This window comes from Amblyomma americanum, chromosome 4 (genome assembly GCF_052857255.1).
Source record: "Amblyomma americanum isolate KBUSLIRL-KWMA chromosome 4, ASM5285725v1, whole genome shotgun sequence".
NCBI classification, from domain to species: domain Eukaryota; kingdom Metazoa; phylum Arthropoda; class Arachnida; order Ixodida; family Ixodidae; genus Amblyomma; species Amblyomma americanum.
This window is the reverse complement of record NC_135500.1, coordinates 21,870,430-21,883,312: the sequence shown is the minus strand read 5'-3', so window position 1 is coordinate 21,883,312 and position 12,883 is coordinate 21,870,430. Positions and strand designations below refer to the sequence as shown.

The 12,883-nt window shown below is 50.7% G+C and overlaps 1 protein-coding gene across 2 annotated transcripts in view; it reads left to right on the top strand.

The window, feature by feature from the left end:
• Nucleotides 1-7,135, top strand: part of LOC144130047 (uncharacterized) — an 836,651-nt gene extending 829,516 nt beyond the window's left edge. For both annotated transcript variants that reach the window (XM_077664079.1, XM_077664078.1), the window contains 2 exons: nucleotides 6,694-6,819; nucleotides 6,955-7,135. In XM_077664079.1, the coding sequence (XP_077520205.1) occupies nucleotides 6,694-6,819; nucleotides 6,955-6,971 (143 nt within the window). In that variant the 3' untranslated portion in view covers nucleotides 6,972-7,135. The remainder of the gene's footprint in view (nucleotides 1-6,693; nucleotides 6,820-6,954) is intronic.
• The last annotated feature ends 5,748 nt before the right edge of the window (nucleotides 7,136-12,883 follow it).

Sequence of the window (12,883 nt, the reverse complement as noted above, 5' to 3'; positions counted from 1 at the left end):
ACATCAATTGGCTTGCCTGCCTTAGGAATAAACGTCACTAAAGCTGTTTTCCAATCCGGGGGGAGAGGAATCTCTCCAAGCCAGATATGGTTGATGAATTCGAGGAGGGTACGATAGGCTGCATCCGGAAGGTTCGCCAGAAGTTTGACGGTAACCCTGTCCCGGCCTGGTGCAGTACCACGTTTCATTTTGGCTACGGCCTCCTTCAAATCGTGGAGCTTGAGGGGGGCGTTCAGCTCCAGATTTGTTTGCCCAATGTATGAGCATTGAGAAAGGCGAGGGTCCACCGTGGTACAGAGATATCTGTCACACAATGTTCGGGCCAGTGGTGTTGTATTACCGAGAAAGTTATGCATTGCACGTTGTAGATGCCGCGCCGTTTCTGCACGCGTTTGATTGGGGTCAATAAGTGCACAAAACATACGCCAGGTTTTGCGGCCAGACATCTGGCGCTCAGCAGTGTTTCATCGATCCACCCAGTTAGTGCTGGCTAACTGAGCGGCATAGTCGACAGCCTTGTGGGTGAGTTCAAGAATGTGGTGTCTGAGTTTCTTGTTGTGTTTCTGCTTTCTCCATAGTTTGGTGAGACTGCGGCGGGCCTCCCAAAGATGGAGAAGATGGTTGTCTACTTCAGGGGTGGAATTAATGAGCTGAATGTATTGTTCGTTCTTGCGGAGAGTTGTCATTAGAGAGGTCACCTATTCTTGGTATCCCGAGTGAACGATGTCGACAGAGGGAAGTGTCGAGCGGAACTTAGTCCAATCGGGAATATGTGCTTGCGTTGTGCGGCGTTTAAGGGGCCGTGTGTAAATGATCGTATTAATGATGCATTGGTCACTGCCAAGGGTGTCTTGGGTGTTAAGCCAGTCGGCGTGCCGAATATTGCGGGTAAGGGTCAAATCTCGGCATGTATCCCTGGTTACCGAGTTGTCCATGCGAGTGGGGTTGGCCGGATCGGTATAGAGGGTTGCACCGAGAGTCGAAATTACTTCCGCCAATTTTCTGCCTCGGGGTTCCTCCCTAAGGTAGCCCCATTGCCGACATGGAGCGTTGAAATCTCCTACAATGAGCAGGGGGTCGCGTCCAGCCACGCGCATTGCTTCAGTAAAGAGCTTAGAAAAAGTTTCATCTTTAAGTTTTGGGGGCAGTATATACTAAGTACATGAATCGAGGGGTCTTTCCTCCGCAAAGGTAAGACCGTGACCATGACATAGGAGTATTCAGAGGTAGATGGGAGGGTGACCTCTTGTGTTGTATAGTCTTTGTGAACTAGGATGCGGGTTTGTGTGTCCCTCTGGAAAGTCTGATAGTGAGTTTGGTGTTGGCTCCTGGCTCCTGAAGGGCGACCACGGCCACGAGCAACTCAAAGGTTTCAAGGTAAAGGCAAAAGTGGGCTCGCTTCCGCCGGTCCCTGAAACCTCTGCAATTCCACTGGGTTGCTGTGAAGGGATGTGTTTGTGTTGGTGCTCGTGATCTAGGATTGGGGGCCATGATCAGAGGTTGAGGGGGTGAAGGATGCTGCTGCGTTAAAGAGGTTCGATCCACAGCAGCCGGAAGCCGTGCGGAGGGCGCATTCCTCGTAATCGGAATCGTCAATACGACGAGAGAGTTTTGTGGGGCGTTTGGGAACCCTACGGGGTCATACGCGTTTAGAGAGACGTGGGTATTCGAGAATCCATTTCTGGGTTAAGACTGATACCAAGCGCGTGATGCGGGCAGTTATGCTATCCATCTGGGCAGCAATGGCAGCATTTATGAGGTGAGGAAGATGTGCAGCAATGTTTTCAATAGCCGCCACTCGGGCCTCCAGGGCATGATGGTGCGCTTCAGTCGGTGGCGAGGGTACCCGTTCAGTTATGTAATCGTCGTCCTCCGTAAGGGAGGGCATATGAGAAGAGTTTTGACTGGCCAGAGCGTTAAGTCTGGCTTCGAGCTTCTCATTCTGTGCCCGGAGAAGAGCAAGCTCTCGTTTAAGTTCAGCTTCGAGGGGCGAAGGGGGGTTAGTGGAAGTGGGAGAGGGAAGTGAAGACGGGGAGGACTGGGAAGCCACTCGACTTGCCCAACTGCCCACCTGTGATTGTTTTGGCTCCGGCAGTGGGGCGCGATCGACGACGCCTTTTTGCTGACGTGGCCCGGGCGCTGGGTTCCCGGTGCCGCCGCTTGATGGCGCGGCCTTCTTGGGTTGTGATGGTGCCAGTTGCTGGCGTTACTTGTCGTTGTCTAGCTTGGAGGTGTTGGCGCGATCCCCTCGTTGCGCGTCTTGATTGGCACCGCCTGGTGGCGTGTTCGCCGCCTTGTCCGAGCGTCTTGGTGGTGGTGGTCCTTTAGCCCGCTTAGTGGGCCCGCCAAGTGAATGAAGTTTTCGGAATTTGCCTTTACATTCACGGGAACCGGTGAGGTGACTACCCCCACAAACAAGGCAGATTGGCTTGCAGTCGTGCGGTGCCACTCCCTCTTCAGTGGCGCCGACATTTTGGCCACATAGGCCACAGCGTTCGCGTACTGGAGCCGGAAAGATGTCGACTCGATGGCCCAGTTCGCCACACCGGTAGCAGGCTGGGATTTTACGTTTGTATTGACGAACTGGGGCAAGCTCTCAGTTGTAGTGCACGAAACGGGGGACAGTGGAGCCCCCAAAAGTGAGAACGGCTACGTTGGTGGTTCCCAGCTTGCGGATGGCTACAAGTTCACTACCACGCCACTGGATTTTGGTTTGAAGCGAATCGCTAGTTTCACGGTTGTGCACCGTGATAACCCCACGAGACACAACACCAGTCAGTTTTCCATGTCCACGCATGGCAATGAGGCCCTGACCGGAGGGTAGTTGAAAGTCTGTGAGCGGGCGTCGGACCACCTCTTCTTCTTGCGTGCCACAGACCACTAGATTTTGCTCCCAACTAGGGGAGATAGTTAGGGCGTTGGGCTGAGTGGTCGAGTGTAATGAGTGAGGGCAGCGCCCAACTCACCTGCTTGGAAAGCTGTTTTTAGATAGACCGTCGTTGTAGGTTTGACCACTACGACATAGTCCCCTGGTTGCATGCGCACCGGTGGTTTGGGCACCCACGAAGATGTCGGTGTCTGCCGGGAGGTCGTTGTCCTACAGTGGATCGTGGCTAGGTGGGTCATGCAACCGGGAAATGCATCTAGACCGACCATTCCGGCTAATGTACATAATTGTGTGTTATTGTCCTGCTCATCGTAAGCTGCTCCCAGTAATGCTGCGCCCGCAAAATAGCTTTTTTTTGCGCAGTGACAGACTTTCCATCTAAGTCGCGTTATGGACAGCGGATGCTACTGCCTTGTTGTTAACAGGTGACGCCGCTCGTGCGACATGTTCGCGGGCATAGAAGTTTATCGCCGAGCAGACCATCATGGTAAATGCCCCTCACAAGCTGTTCGCCAGCTCTTCCATGCTGCAAAAGCACTTCAGAAGCTTTTATTCGTTGAGACCGGGCTAGAATGGGGCTAGAAGCGACGTATGTGGGTGGGCCCATTTTGGGCTCTTGATATCTCAATGTCGGGTGAAGTTAAGAACGCTCCGATAACTCTAGCGCAGAAGATGGAAGAGAGCCAATGATCAAGGCGAACAAAGAGTTTTGACATTTTTTTATTTTGGTGTATGCATGTCGCTTAGCTCCTACACTGGGACAGCCATAATCCATTGGTTTCTTCACCATTTCTAAAATGATTGATTCACACCACGGTCCGTTCGCCCGCGGCCCACGCATTACGTGTTCATGCGCCACTAAAAACTGGCCTGCGATCCGATGACGTCAAGCGAATGCGACGAACCAAAAGAGCAGACGACGCACTGGGTGTACCACTGTTGCCAGATTATTTTAAAGCGTTTGGCAACGCTGGTAAAACTGGTTTTTCCTCCCGACCCATGACTGCGATTGAATGGTGCAGGTGCGGCCCTTTGTCCAATTCCTCAATGGCCTAGGCCGTCTTGCTAGCCGAGTCGATCACTTCGTCATGGTAGCGAACTTATGATCCATAGCGCAGCAACAAAACAGGGGACAAACACAAGCGCTAAACTTCCACTGCGGCTTTATTTAGTGCACACAGAATTTTTACATGAAGTAAAGAACGATACCAGTCATATTAGACAAGATACTTTGTGAACAAAGCTTAAGAATCACATGCAGTACATTTCACCGGTTGGCATAGTGCTCCGAGTCTAAAAATGCCATATCTTTTTTTGTCAGCGACAATGACGGACTGCTGACGCAGCTTTCAGGTCCAGCTCTTTCGATAGCTGCAGCCTCGATAATTTCCCTTGTTAATCTATCCGCATTTCTGCCAGTCACCTCGCATTCTTTAAAACCAGGCTTGCATTTATGAGCACGACAGTGCCGTGCCAAACTGCTGGAACCGCCATCCCTAACTTCCCTATGGTGCTCGTTTAACCGCTCATTAAGGCATCTGCTTGACTGCCCAATGTACACCTTGCCGCATGAAAGCGGGATACTGTAGACTATTTCTTCAATACAGTGCACGAAAGGGTTTCTATGCCGAATCGGCATTGAAACCCTTTATTCGGCATAGAAACACTTTCGTGCAGTGTACTGAAGAAATAGTCTACAGTATCCCGCTTTCATGCTGCAAGGCGTACATTGGGCAGTCAGGCAGATGCCTTAATGAGCGGTTAAGCGAGCACCTTAGGGAAGTTAGGGATGGCGGTTCCAGCAATTTGGCACGGCACTGTCGTGCTCATAAATGCAAGCCTGGTTTTAAAGAATACGAGGTGATTGGCAGAAATGCGGATAGATTAACAAGGGGAATTATCGAGGCTGCCGCAATCGAAAGAGCTGGACCTGAAAGCTGCGTCAGCAGTCCGTCATTGTCGCTCACAAAGAAAGATATGGCATTTTTAGACTTTTTAGACCCGAAGCAGTATGCCAACCGGTGAAATGTATTAATAATAATAATAATTGGTTTTTTGGGGGAAAGGAAATGGCGAAGTATCTGTGTCATATATCGTTGGACACCTGAACCGCGCCGTAAGGGAAGGGATGAAGGAAGGAGTGAAAAAAGAAAGAGAAATAGGTGCCGTAGTGGGGGGCTCCGGCATAATTTCGACCACCTGGGGATCTTTAACGTGCACTGACAACGCACAGCACACGGGCGCCTTAGCGTTTTGCCTCCGTAAAAACGCAGCCGCCGCGGTCGGATTCGAACCCGGGAACTCCGGATCAGTAGTCGAGCGCCGGTGAAATGTATTGCATGTAATTTTTAAGCATTGTTCACAAAGTATCTTGTCTAATCTGACTGGTATCGTTCTTTACTTCATGTATAAATTCTCTGTGCACCAAATAAAGCCGTAGTGGAAGTTTAGCGCTTGTGTTTGTCCCCTGTTTTGTTTCTGCGCTATGGATCATAAGGCATACCCAATAGCCCGAACCATCACCTTGTTATGGTAGCGAACGCAGTGCAGCTTGTCAAAACAGCAAAAGCGCGCCAGCACACCACTCAGCGAAATGCGGCAGCCGAAATACTAGCAAGAGCGGTGGTTGCCAGAGCTGGCGCGCGCATCTTCGCGGGCCGCCGCTAATTCCCGCGAGGGGAGAGGCACTTGAACTTCCTTGGTTGTCCAGTCCGCTGAAAGACGCGCTTTTGACCGCGGCCGCGGCGATCTGTTTTCGATGGAGGCGAAATACTACAGGACCTGTGTGCTGTGCGACGTCAGTGGGCGTTAACGAACCCCAGGTGGTCGAAATTCCACTTCGGCGCATAGCCTGAGTTGCTTTGGGACGTTCAACCCCATAAAACTGAAATAAAAATGGGTACTAGCCGCCTTCGGCCCGGCACCTAGCTTCCTCGAGGGCGTGCGCTTGGAAGAGGCTACGCAAACCTACCTCGCTGCGCCCTTTCGGGGGCAAACCCAGTTTGGAACGCTCAGCCTGCAAAGATGGTTCATGTTTCACTGCGAAGTGAAGAGCTCAAGCTCGTACACTCTAACCAACCTTTCTCCACGGACATACAGGTTCAACTGTCAGTAATGTAAGCGATCCTTCCACATTTTGAACACACATCTTCAGAGTGTCACTCCGGTCTTGAGCAAATTCGGGTTTTCTCGCTGTCTCACTTTGCCAGAAAAAAAGTGGGCCTCAAGTGTGGCTTTGCCGCACAAGACGGATTTAGGGTTCTCTGACGGCGGAACGAATCACTGGCAGCGTCAACGCAACGATTTGGTCAAAGACCCTTTTCCCAAGCATTTCAGCGCAGAAAAGCCGAACACCATACCGGGGGAAAACTTCATCGCCTGAAAAACTTCATAAAATGTATCAGCTGCGGTGTGTGCTATTTGGCGCCAGAGCTGGCGCTCCTCCCATGAGGTCAGTGGGCCTCAAGCGGCAGCTTCTGCTGTACCCGTCTGAAAATTGTGGCGAAGCTTCACGGCCTGTAAGTGGTCGGAGGGACTTTGCTTGCCTTACATGACAAAAATAAAAGGAAGCTGTTCTTACCGGACGGTTTTTCGCATAGAACCATTCTAATAATGTCAGCACTATATTCGACAAAATATGCCAGATAATATGTAAACGCGAGGTTTCTTCCCTGACGCAATTCTTCGCTCAGCTGTGTTATATCGTAGTACCTGTTTACAGAGGGACGTTTCACAAGGTCGTTCATATTCTGCAGATAAACGGCTCCCCCGCGAATTCCGCTGTCCTAATCATGCCCTTTTCGCAGCTGTGTCACGGCGGCGTCGACGCGCCGGAGGAGGAGCCGCTCTCCGTCGTGAAGCTGTCGCGGAAGCTGGCCACGGACAGGAGCCTGATGCTTGCTTGGGACTCCAAGGAGACTATACACGCCAAGGTGCGTAAGCGACGGTGTTTCACGGGGACCGCAGGAGAGGCGCCGTTGCCTTGTCGCTATCGCGGTACTTTCGTCCACGGCCCATCTTAATAACCCTGGAATGTGTGCGACCTCTTCAAGGCTGTCATTTTGCAGGCGAAACACGTGTATGACTTCTACCGGCGGGAGAGGTTCGGCTGGCTGGTGGACAACGTGGAGCGTGACGACGCCCTCGCCAAATGTGCCGCCCTCAACTTCTCCTTCGTGCGCTACGTCAAGGCGTTTATGCCCTGACGTCTCGAAACCGCATGTATCCAGATTAAACGATTCTCCATGACGCTTTCCTCGTTCATTGCCTCGCGCTTTCCAGGGCCGCTTAATCCCTGTTATGCATCTTTCCTTCTCTATAGCGACGCCCGTGTCAAAATACGCTCTCTGCAGGCATGTACAGTACTCACGGATTGAAATAGGACATTCGGAGCGCTAGCCTTGCAGTGCCACGCAGGCATGTGGTAAGCCACAGGCCGGCTCATTGGCTACTGGAAGGAACAATTCTGCTTTGTAGATGTTCTCCCTCTCGCGCCATACCACAATGCACCACCTTGGTTCCATGAGCGTCTACGGGCGGCGCTCCATGAAGCGACGGCCACGCGCTCCGAATGTCCTATTTCAATCCGTGAGTACTGTACATCTTCAAAACGCCGATTATTTACGTTTTCTTCCCGTCCTGAAAGGATTATGTGTAATATTGAGATGCCACACCTCTCTACTGTGTATCTCATGCCATGCGCAGGTGAGGCCAACTGCGGAGCACGCTTCGGCGTTTCCAGTTTTCTCGCGCATTCCGTAGAAAAGATATATGATGGTCTGTCCGGGGTCATACGCGAGCACAGCAGTGCCACGGGCCAACATTAATTTTCTCTAGGTAAGGCGCAAGAACAGTTTGATCGCTGAAGCGTGATCCGTGATAATACGACTGAGACTGAAGCTTATGATCCCTATGTACCATTGAATTACACGGAATTTGAATTTCTTTCGTTAGTGCGGGCGTCCGAGCAGACAGCACACAGTGGCAGCACACACGCACTTTAATGATGCTTCTTAAGATGCGATTATAGTCCGACGTAACGCAAGCAAGCGCGCACGCTGCGTTGCGTTGGTGAAAGAGCTTCGACGCGCTGCAGCGGCCAACGTAACCGGCGGCTGCCAGCGTGCCCCGACGGGCCCGGCGCAGATTTGTCTCCTGCTCCAATTGCGCGCCGGCACCGCCGACCGCGTCGACCCACAATGCATCGCGCGGAGAAAAATGGCGGATGCCAGTGCGAGCGGCGTGAGTGTCGCGAGCTGACCAAATATTGAAATTGTGCCGGATATCGTTGTGGAACGATTTATCGAAGCCATCAAACAACACCCTTGTGTATACGACACCAAAAGGCTGGATTTCAGAGACCACCAGGGCAAAGAGAACGCTTGGCAACAGAAGGCGAAGCACCTGTCTCTCCGCGGGTGAGTTGTTCCTGTGGAGAGAGCGATCTTTCGCACATACATCGAGCGCCTGCGCTTTCGCCGCAAGCGGTGCACTAGTAACACGAGAACAAGTTTCTGTCGCGCGGATAACACCCTAGGCATGTTTCATTAGTAGCCGCAATGCCGTGGATGGAATGAAACGGGTGAGACGACGCAGAAAAAGGCGCGAACAGAATTCAAACTGCCGGCGTGTCGACGATCGGCGCGCGAGGCGGCGGTCGTTCTGCGCATGCTCTGAAGTCGGCGCGCAGCGTCTGGGCGCATCGAAGTATAGAGGGGGTGGCGCTTCGGCCGGCGCAGCGAAACCGGCGTAGCGCGACTGACTGCGAGCGACGCGCGCCTGCGCGCTGAACACGTTGGGCTATAAATGCGCCTTTAACGAGTGCAACCACGGAAGCCCCCTAATGCGTTTCTGCGGGGACATTATATAGGCACCGGAGGAGAAACGCCTTCCCGAACGGCACCAATAACGCGGCATCAAACGCGAGCGTTGCATCCATGGCACGCTCACCAACATGGCGCCGAACGCGTGCACACTCGCAATGCGTCGACGCAACAGAAATCGATATCGTCATCATCAGCCTTACTACGCCCACTGCAGGGCAAAGGCCTCTCCAATGTCTCTCCAATTAACGCTGTCGTGTGCAAGCTGCGGCTCCCCTATCCCCGCAAACTTCTTAACCTCATCCGCCCACCCAACTTTCTGTCGCCGCCTACTACGCTTCTCTTACGTTGTAATCCAGTCTGTTACCCTTATAGGGACACTGAGGCAATTTTCGAATCTGCTAATCTTTTAGGATTCTGAATTAGACTCGTTGCCGATAACGCCTGTGAAGTTATCTTTCAATTTTGGCTAAAACACTGACGCAATCACCAACTGAAAGCGCGGTTTTCAAATCTCCCGCGTTCCGCTGAAGCGCAGGAGAGGAGAACAGCGGAGAGAGAAACATCGTTCAAGTCGGCCCACGTGACGTCACGTTGAGGAGCCATGGGTACTTCGAGACACCCGAGCGAGCTTTTAGTGCTTTCAGTGAGCCTCGTTCCTCGTGGTGCGTGCGATGTGGACATACGAAACGTGTCACCTGAGTTTGATCACCAGGTTCAACACGAAGTACTGCTCTGCGTTCGAGTAGATCAAAAACTACTGCTGCGACTGCGTCGTATTCCACTGAAGAATCGACTGTTGGGCGAGTTGATGCATGACAAGACTATACAAGGCGCAGGAGTAGACAGGCCGAACGAAGAGAAACAGGCGCCTTGTAGAACGCCTTGAAGAACGAACACAAAGCGCCTTGTCGTGTTCGTTCTTCGTTCGTCCTGTCTACTCTTGCGCCTTGTACCGTCGCGTGTTTCGCGCGCAAGATCAAAAGCTCGCAGCGCCGAGGGTCGCTGCTGTGAAGAGGGGTATGTGCAAGCCGACCAAAGCAAGTGCACTCTGCTCCAAGCACTCTCGTCAGCGCGGCTGCGCGCAAGGCTTGTCCCTAATGCGATCTCTAGGCCTTTCAGTCAAAAAGACACGGCTGAACCACGACACGGTTCTTTCGATTTTCTCGCGTATGAGATGCGTGTCGCAACTGCCAAGAAGCGGTTCTGCTAAATAAAGACGCACGGGGTAAAGGCTTCTACTTCCGACTCTAATTTCATTACTTTGCGACAGCTCGGGTCTCTGTGTGTGGTAAAGCTTCGCGTGAAGTGTTGACAGCGATCATTTACACCACGGAGAGCGTCCCCACGAAGGGACGGGCAGACAGCTTGAGCTTGTGGCTGCATCTGCGTGTCTCCTTTTTTCACGCAAGAGGGATACTCTGCAGGTATCTGTGCTAATCGTCGCGCAACCTATCAGCGGCACGATTATTCCCGTGCAGACAGGCCATTGACCAGAGCGACTATATAGGAGGTGAAACTCCCGTCAGCGCGAACGAGCGCAGGCGACCACATAAAGTCACAATGGACCATTGGATGGATGGATGGATGGATGGATGGATGGATGGATGGATGGATGGATGGATGGATGGATGGATGGATGGATGGATGGATGGATGGATGGATGGATGGATGGATGGATGGATGGATGGATGGATGGATGGATGGGTGGGTGGGTGGGTGGGTGGGTGGATGGATGGATGGATGGATGGATGGATGGATGGATGGATGGATGGATGGATGGATGGATGGATGGATGGATGGATGGATGGATGGATGGATGGATGGATGGATGGATGGATGGATGGATACGGCTGAACCCTTTACCTCGGGCGGTGGCTCAAGCCACCTAGCCATGTCTTGTGAAATTTTACTCCTGTCTTGCTTTTAGCCACCAATCAGATAACCTTCGCTTGGTTACTTCTAACCTCTTAAAATCCACTTTCCCTTCACTATCCCTAAACCCCAATGCCTTGGGTAAGTCAGCCCCGCTGCCTTCCACTATAGGGTGAAGCCCTCTACAGAAAAGTATCAAGTGTTCAGCCGTTTCCTCCTCCTCTCCGCACGCAATGCACAAAGTGTCTATCTCCTGGTACCTGACTCTATACGTCTTAGTCCGCAAAACTCCAGTCCTGGCCTCAAAGAACAAAGAACTTCGCCTACAATTATCATAGATATTTTCTTTGACAATTTCCTGTTTAAAGGTCCGGTATGTTTCCAGTGCCGATTTCGTCAGCATCCCTGTTTTCCACAAAGCTCTCTCTGTTCCTTTTTCTTAACCGATAATTGCTGATTTGCCCCCTTACTGCTGTCCAGATATTTGCTTGTCGATTTTCTAGTTCGCTTTCTCCATTTCGTGTCAACATTCTTTATATACAGGTATCTGAAAACTTTCCTAGCCCACCGCTTTTCCTCCATCTTTCTCAATCGTTCCTCAAATGCTATCTTACTGCTAGCCTCTCTGCTCTCGAAAGACGCCCATCCCATATCACCCTGTACCCCCTGATTTGGTGTATTGCCATGTGCTCCCAAAGCTAACCTCCCTGCTCCCCGTTGCCTAATTTCCAGCCTTGCTTGAACATCTGGCCTCATACACAGGACCGCATTCCCGAAGGTCAGGCTAGGGACCATCACCCCTTTCCAGATCCCTCTTACCACCTCATACCTATTGTAATTCCACAGTGCCCTATTTTTCATGACAGCTGCATTCCTACTAGCTTTATTCATTACATATTTTTCATGCTCTGTCAGATACTCAACACTGTTATTTATCCACACCCCAAGATACTTGTACTCATTCACTACATTTAGCACGAACTCCTGTATTCTATGCTCGCCGCCCTCTTCATTAAATGTCATGACTGCAGATTTTTCCTTACTATACTTGAAGCCTAATCTATCTCCCTCTGTACTGCATATGTCTAACAACTTCTGCAGGTCTTCCTTGTTGTCAGCCATTATCACTATATCGTCCGCATATATTAGTCCCGGTAATGTCCGTTTAATCAATTCCCCTTGCTTGAAAAAAGATAGGTTGAAACCTAGTCCGCTCCCCTCTAGCTTGGCCTCCAAACCTTGCAGGTACAACATGAACAACAAAGGGGACAGAGGACATCCTTGTCTAAGCCCCCCCTGTATCTCTACAGGCCCTGATACATTTTTTTCCCATTTTATGAGCACTCTGTTTGAGCACTCTGTTACCTCTATATATATCTTTAAAAGATTAATTACTCCATGTTCCACATCCAATGTGCCCAATATGTCCCACAAATGCTCCTGAGTAACGTTGTCATAGTCTCCCCTAATATCCAGAAATGCTAGCAATAAGGGCCTATGTTCCTTTTCCGCAATTTCTATACACTGTGTCAATGAAAATAGATTGTCCTCCAACCTCCTTTGTTTCCGGAACCCATTCTGTAGTTCCCCTTACACCCCCTCGTTCTCCACCCAAGCCTGCAGTCTATCCTTTATAATTTGCATCACCACCCTGTAAACCACAGATGTCACTGTTATGGGGCGATAGTTACTTACGTCTGCTTTGTCCCCCTTTCCCTTACATATCATGTTCGTTCTACTTAATCGCCATTCATCGGGGACTTTCTCAACCACTATCATTTTGTTCACTACCTGTAATAATGTTTGCTTGGAATTTGGTCCTAACTTCTTTATCAACATAATCAGGATACCATCTGGTCCTGTTGATGTGCCACTAGGAACCTTCTTCTCTGCCCTTTCCCACTCTCCTTGCTCAAGTGAAGCTATTGCTGTAACCGATCTATCCTCCTTCGATAAATTATGTACCACGTGCTTTGCTGAAAATTTTTCCGTCATCCTTGTTCCTATGTGTTTTATTGCTTCATCCCCTTCTAGTCGAATACCCTCATCTGTAACAATAAACCTTTGTTCTAGCCTAGTTTTATTACTCATTGCATTTAGATGTTTCCAGAATTTTTGGGCTGCCTTTCTATCCTTTTTATTTACTTTTGACATCTATTGGGCACCCTTTCTTCTAATTTTCTCATTAATAAAATAGGATGCGTCCCTTCTACACTTTATGAAGGTATCCCATTTTCTGTCTACTTCGGGTTTTGGTTCCCCCCTCTTCTTGGAATATCTGTGTTCCCTGGAAGCTTCC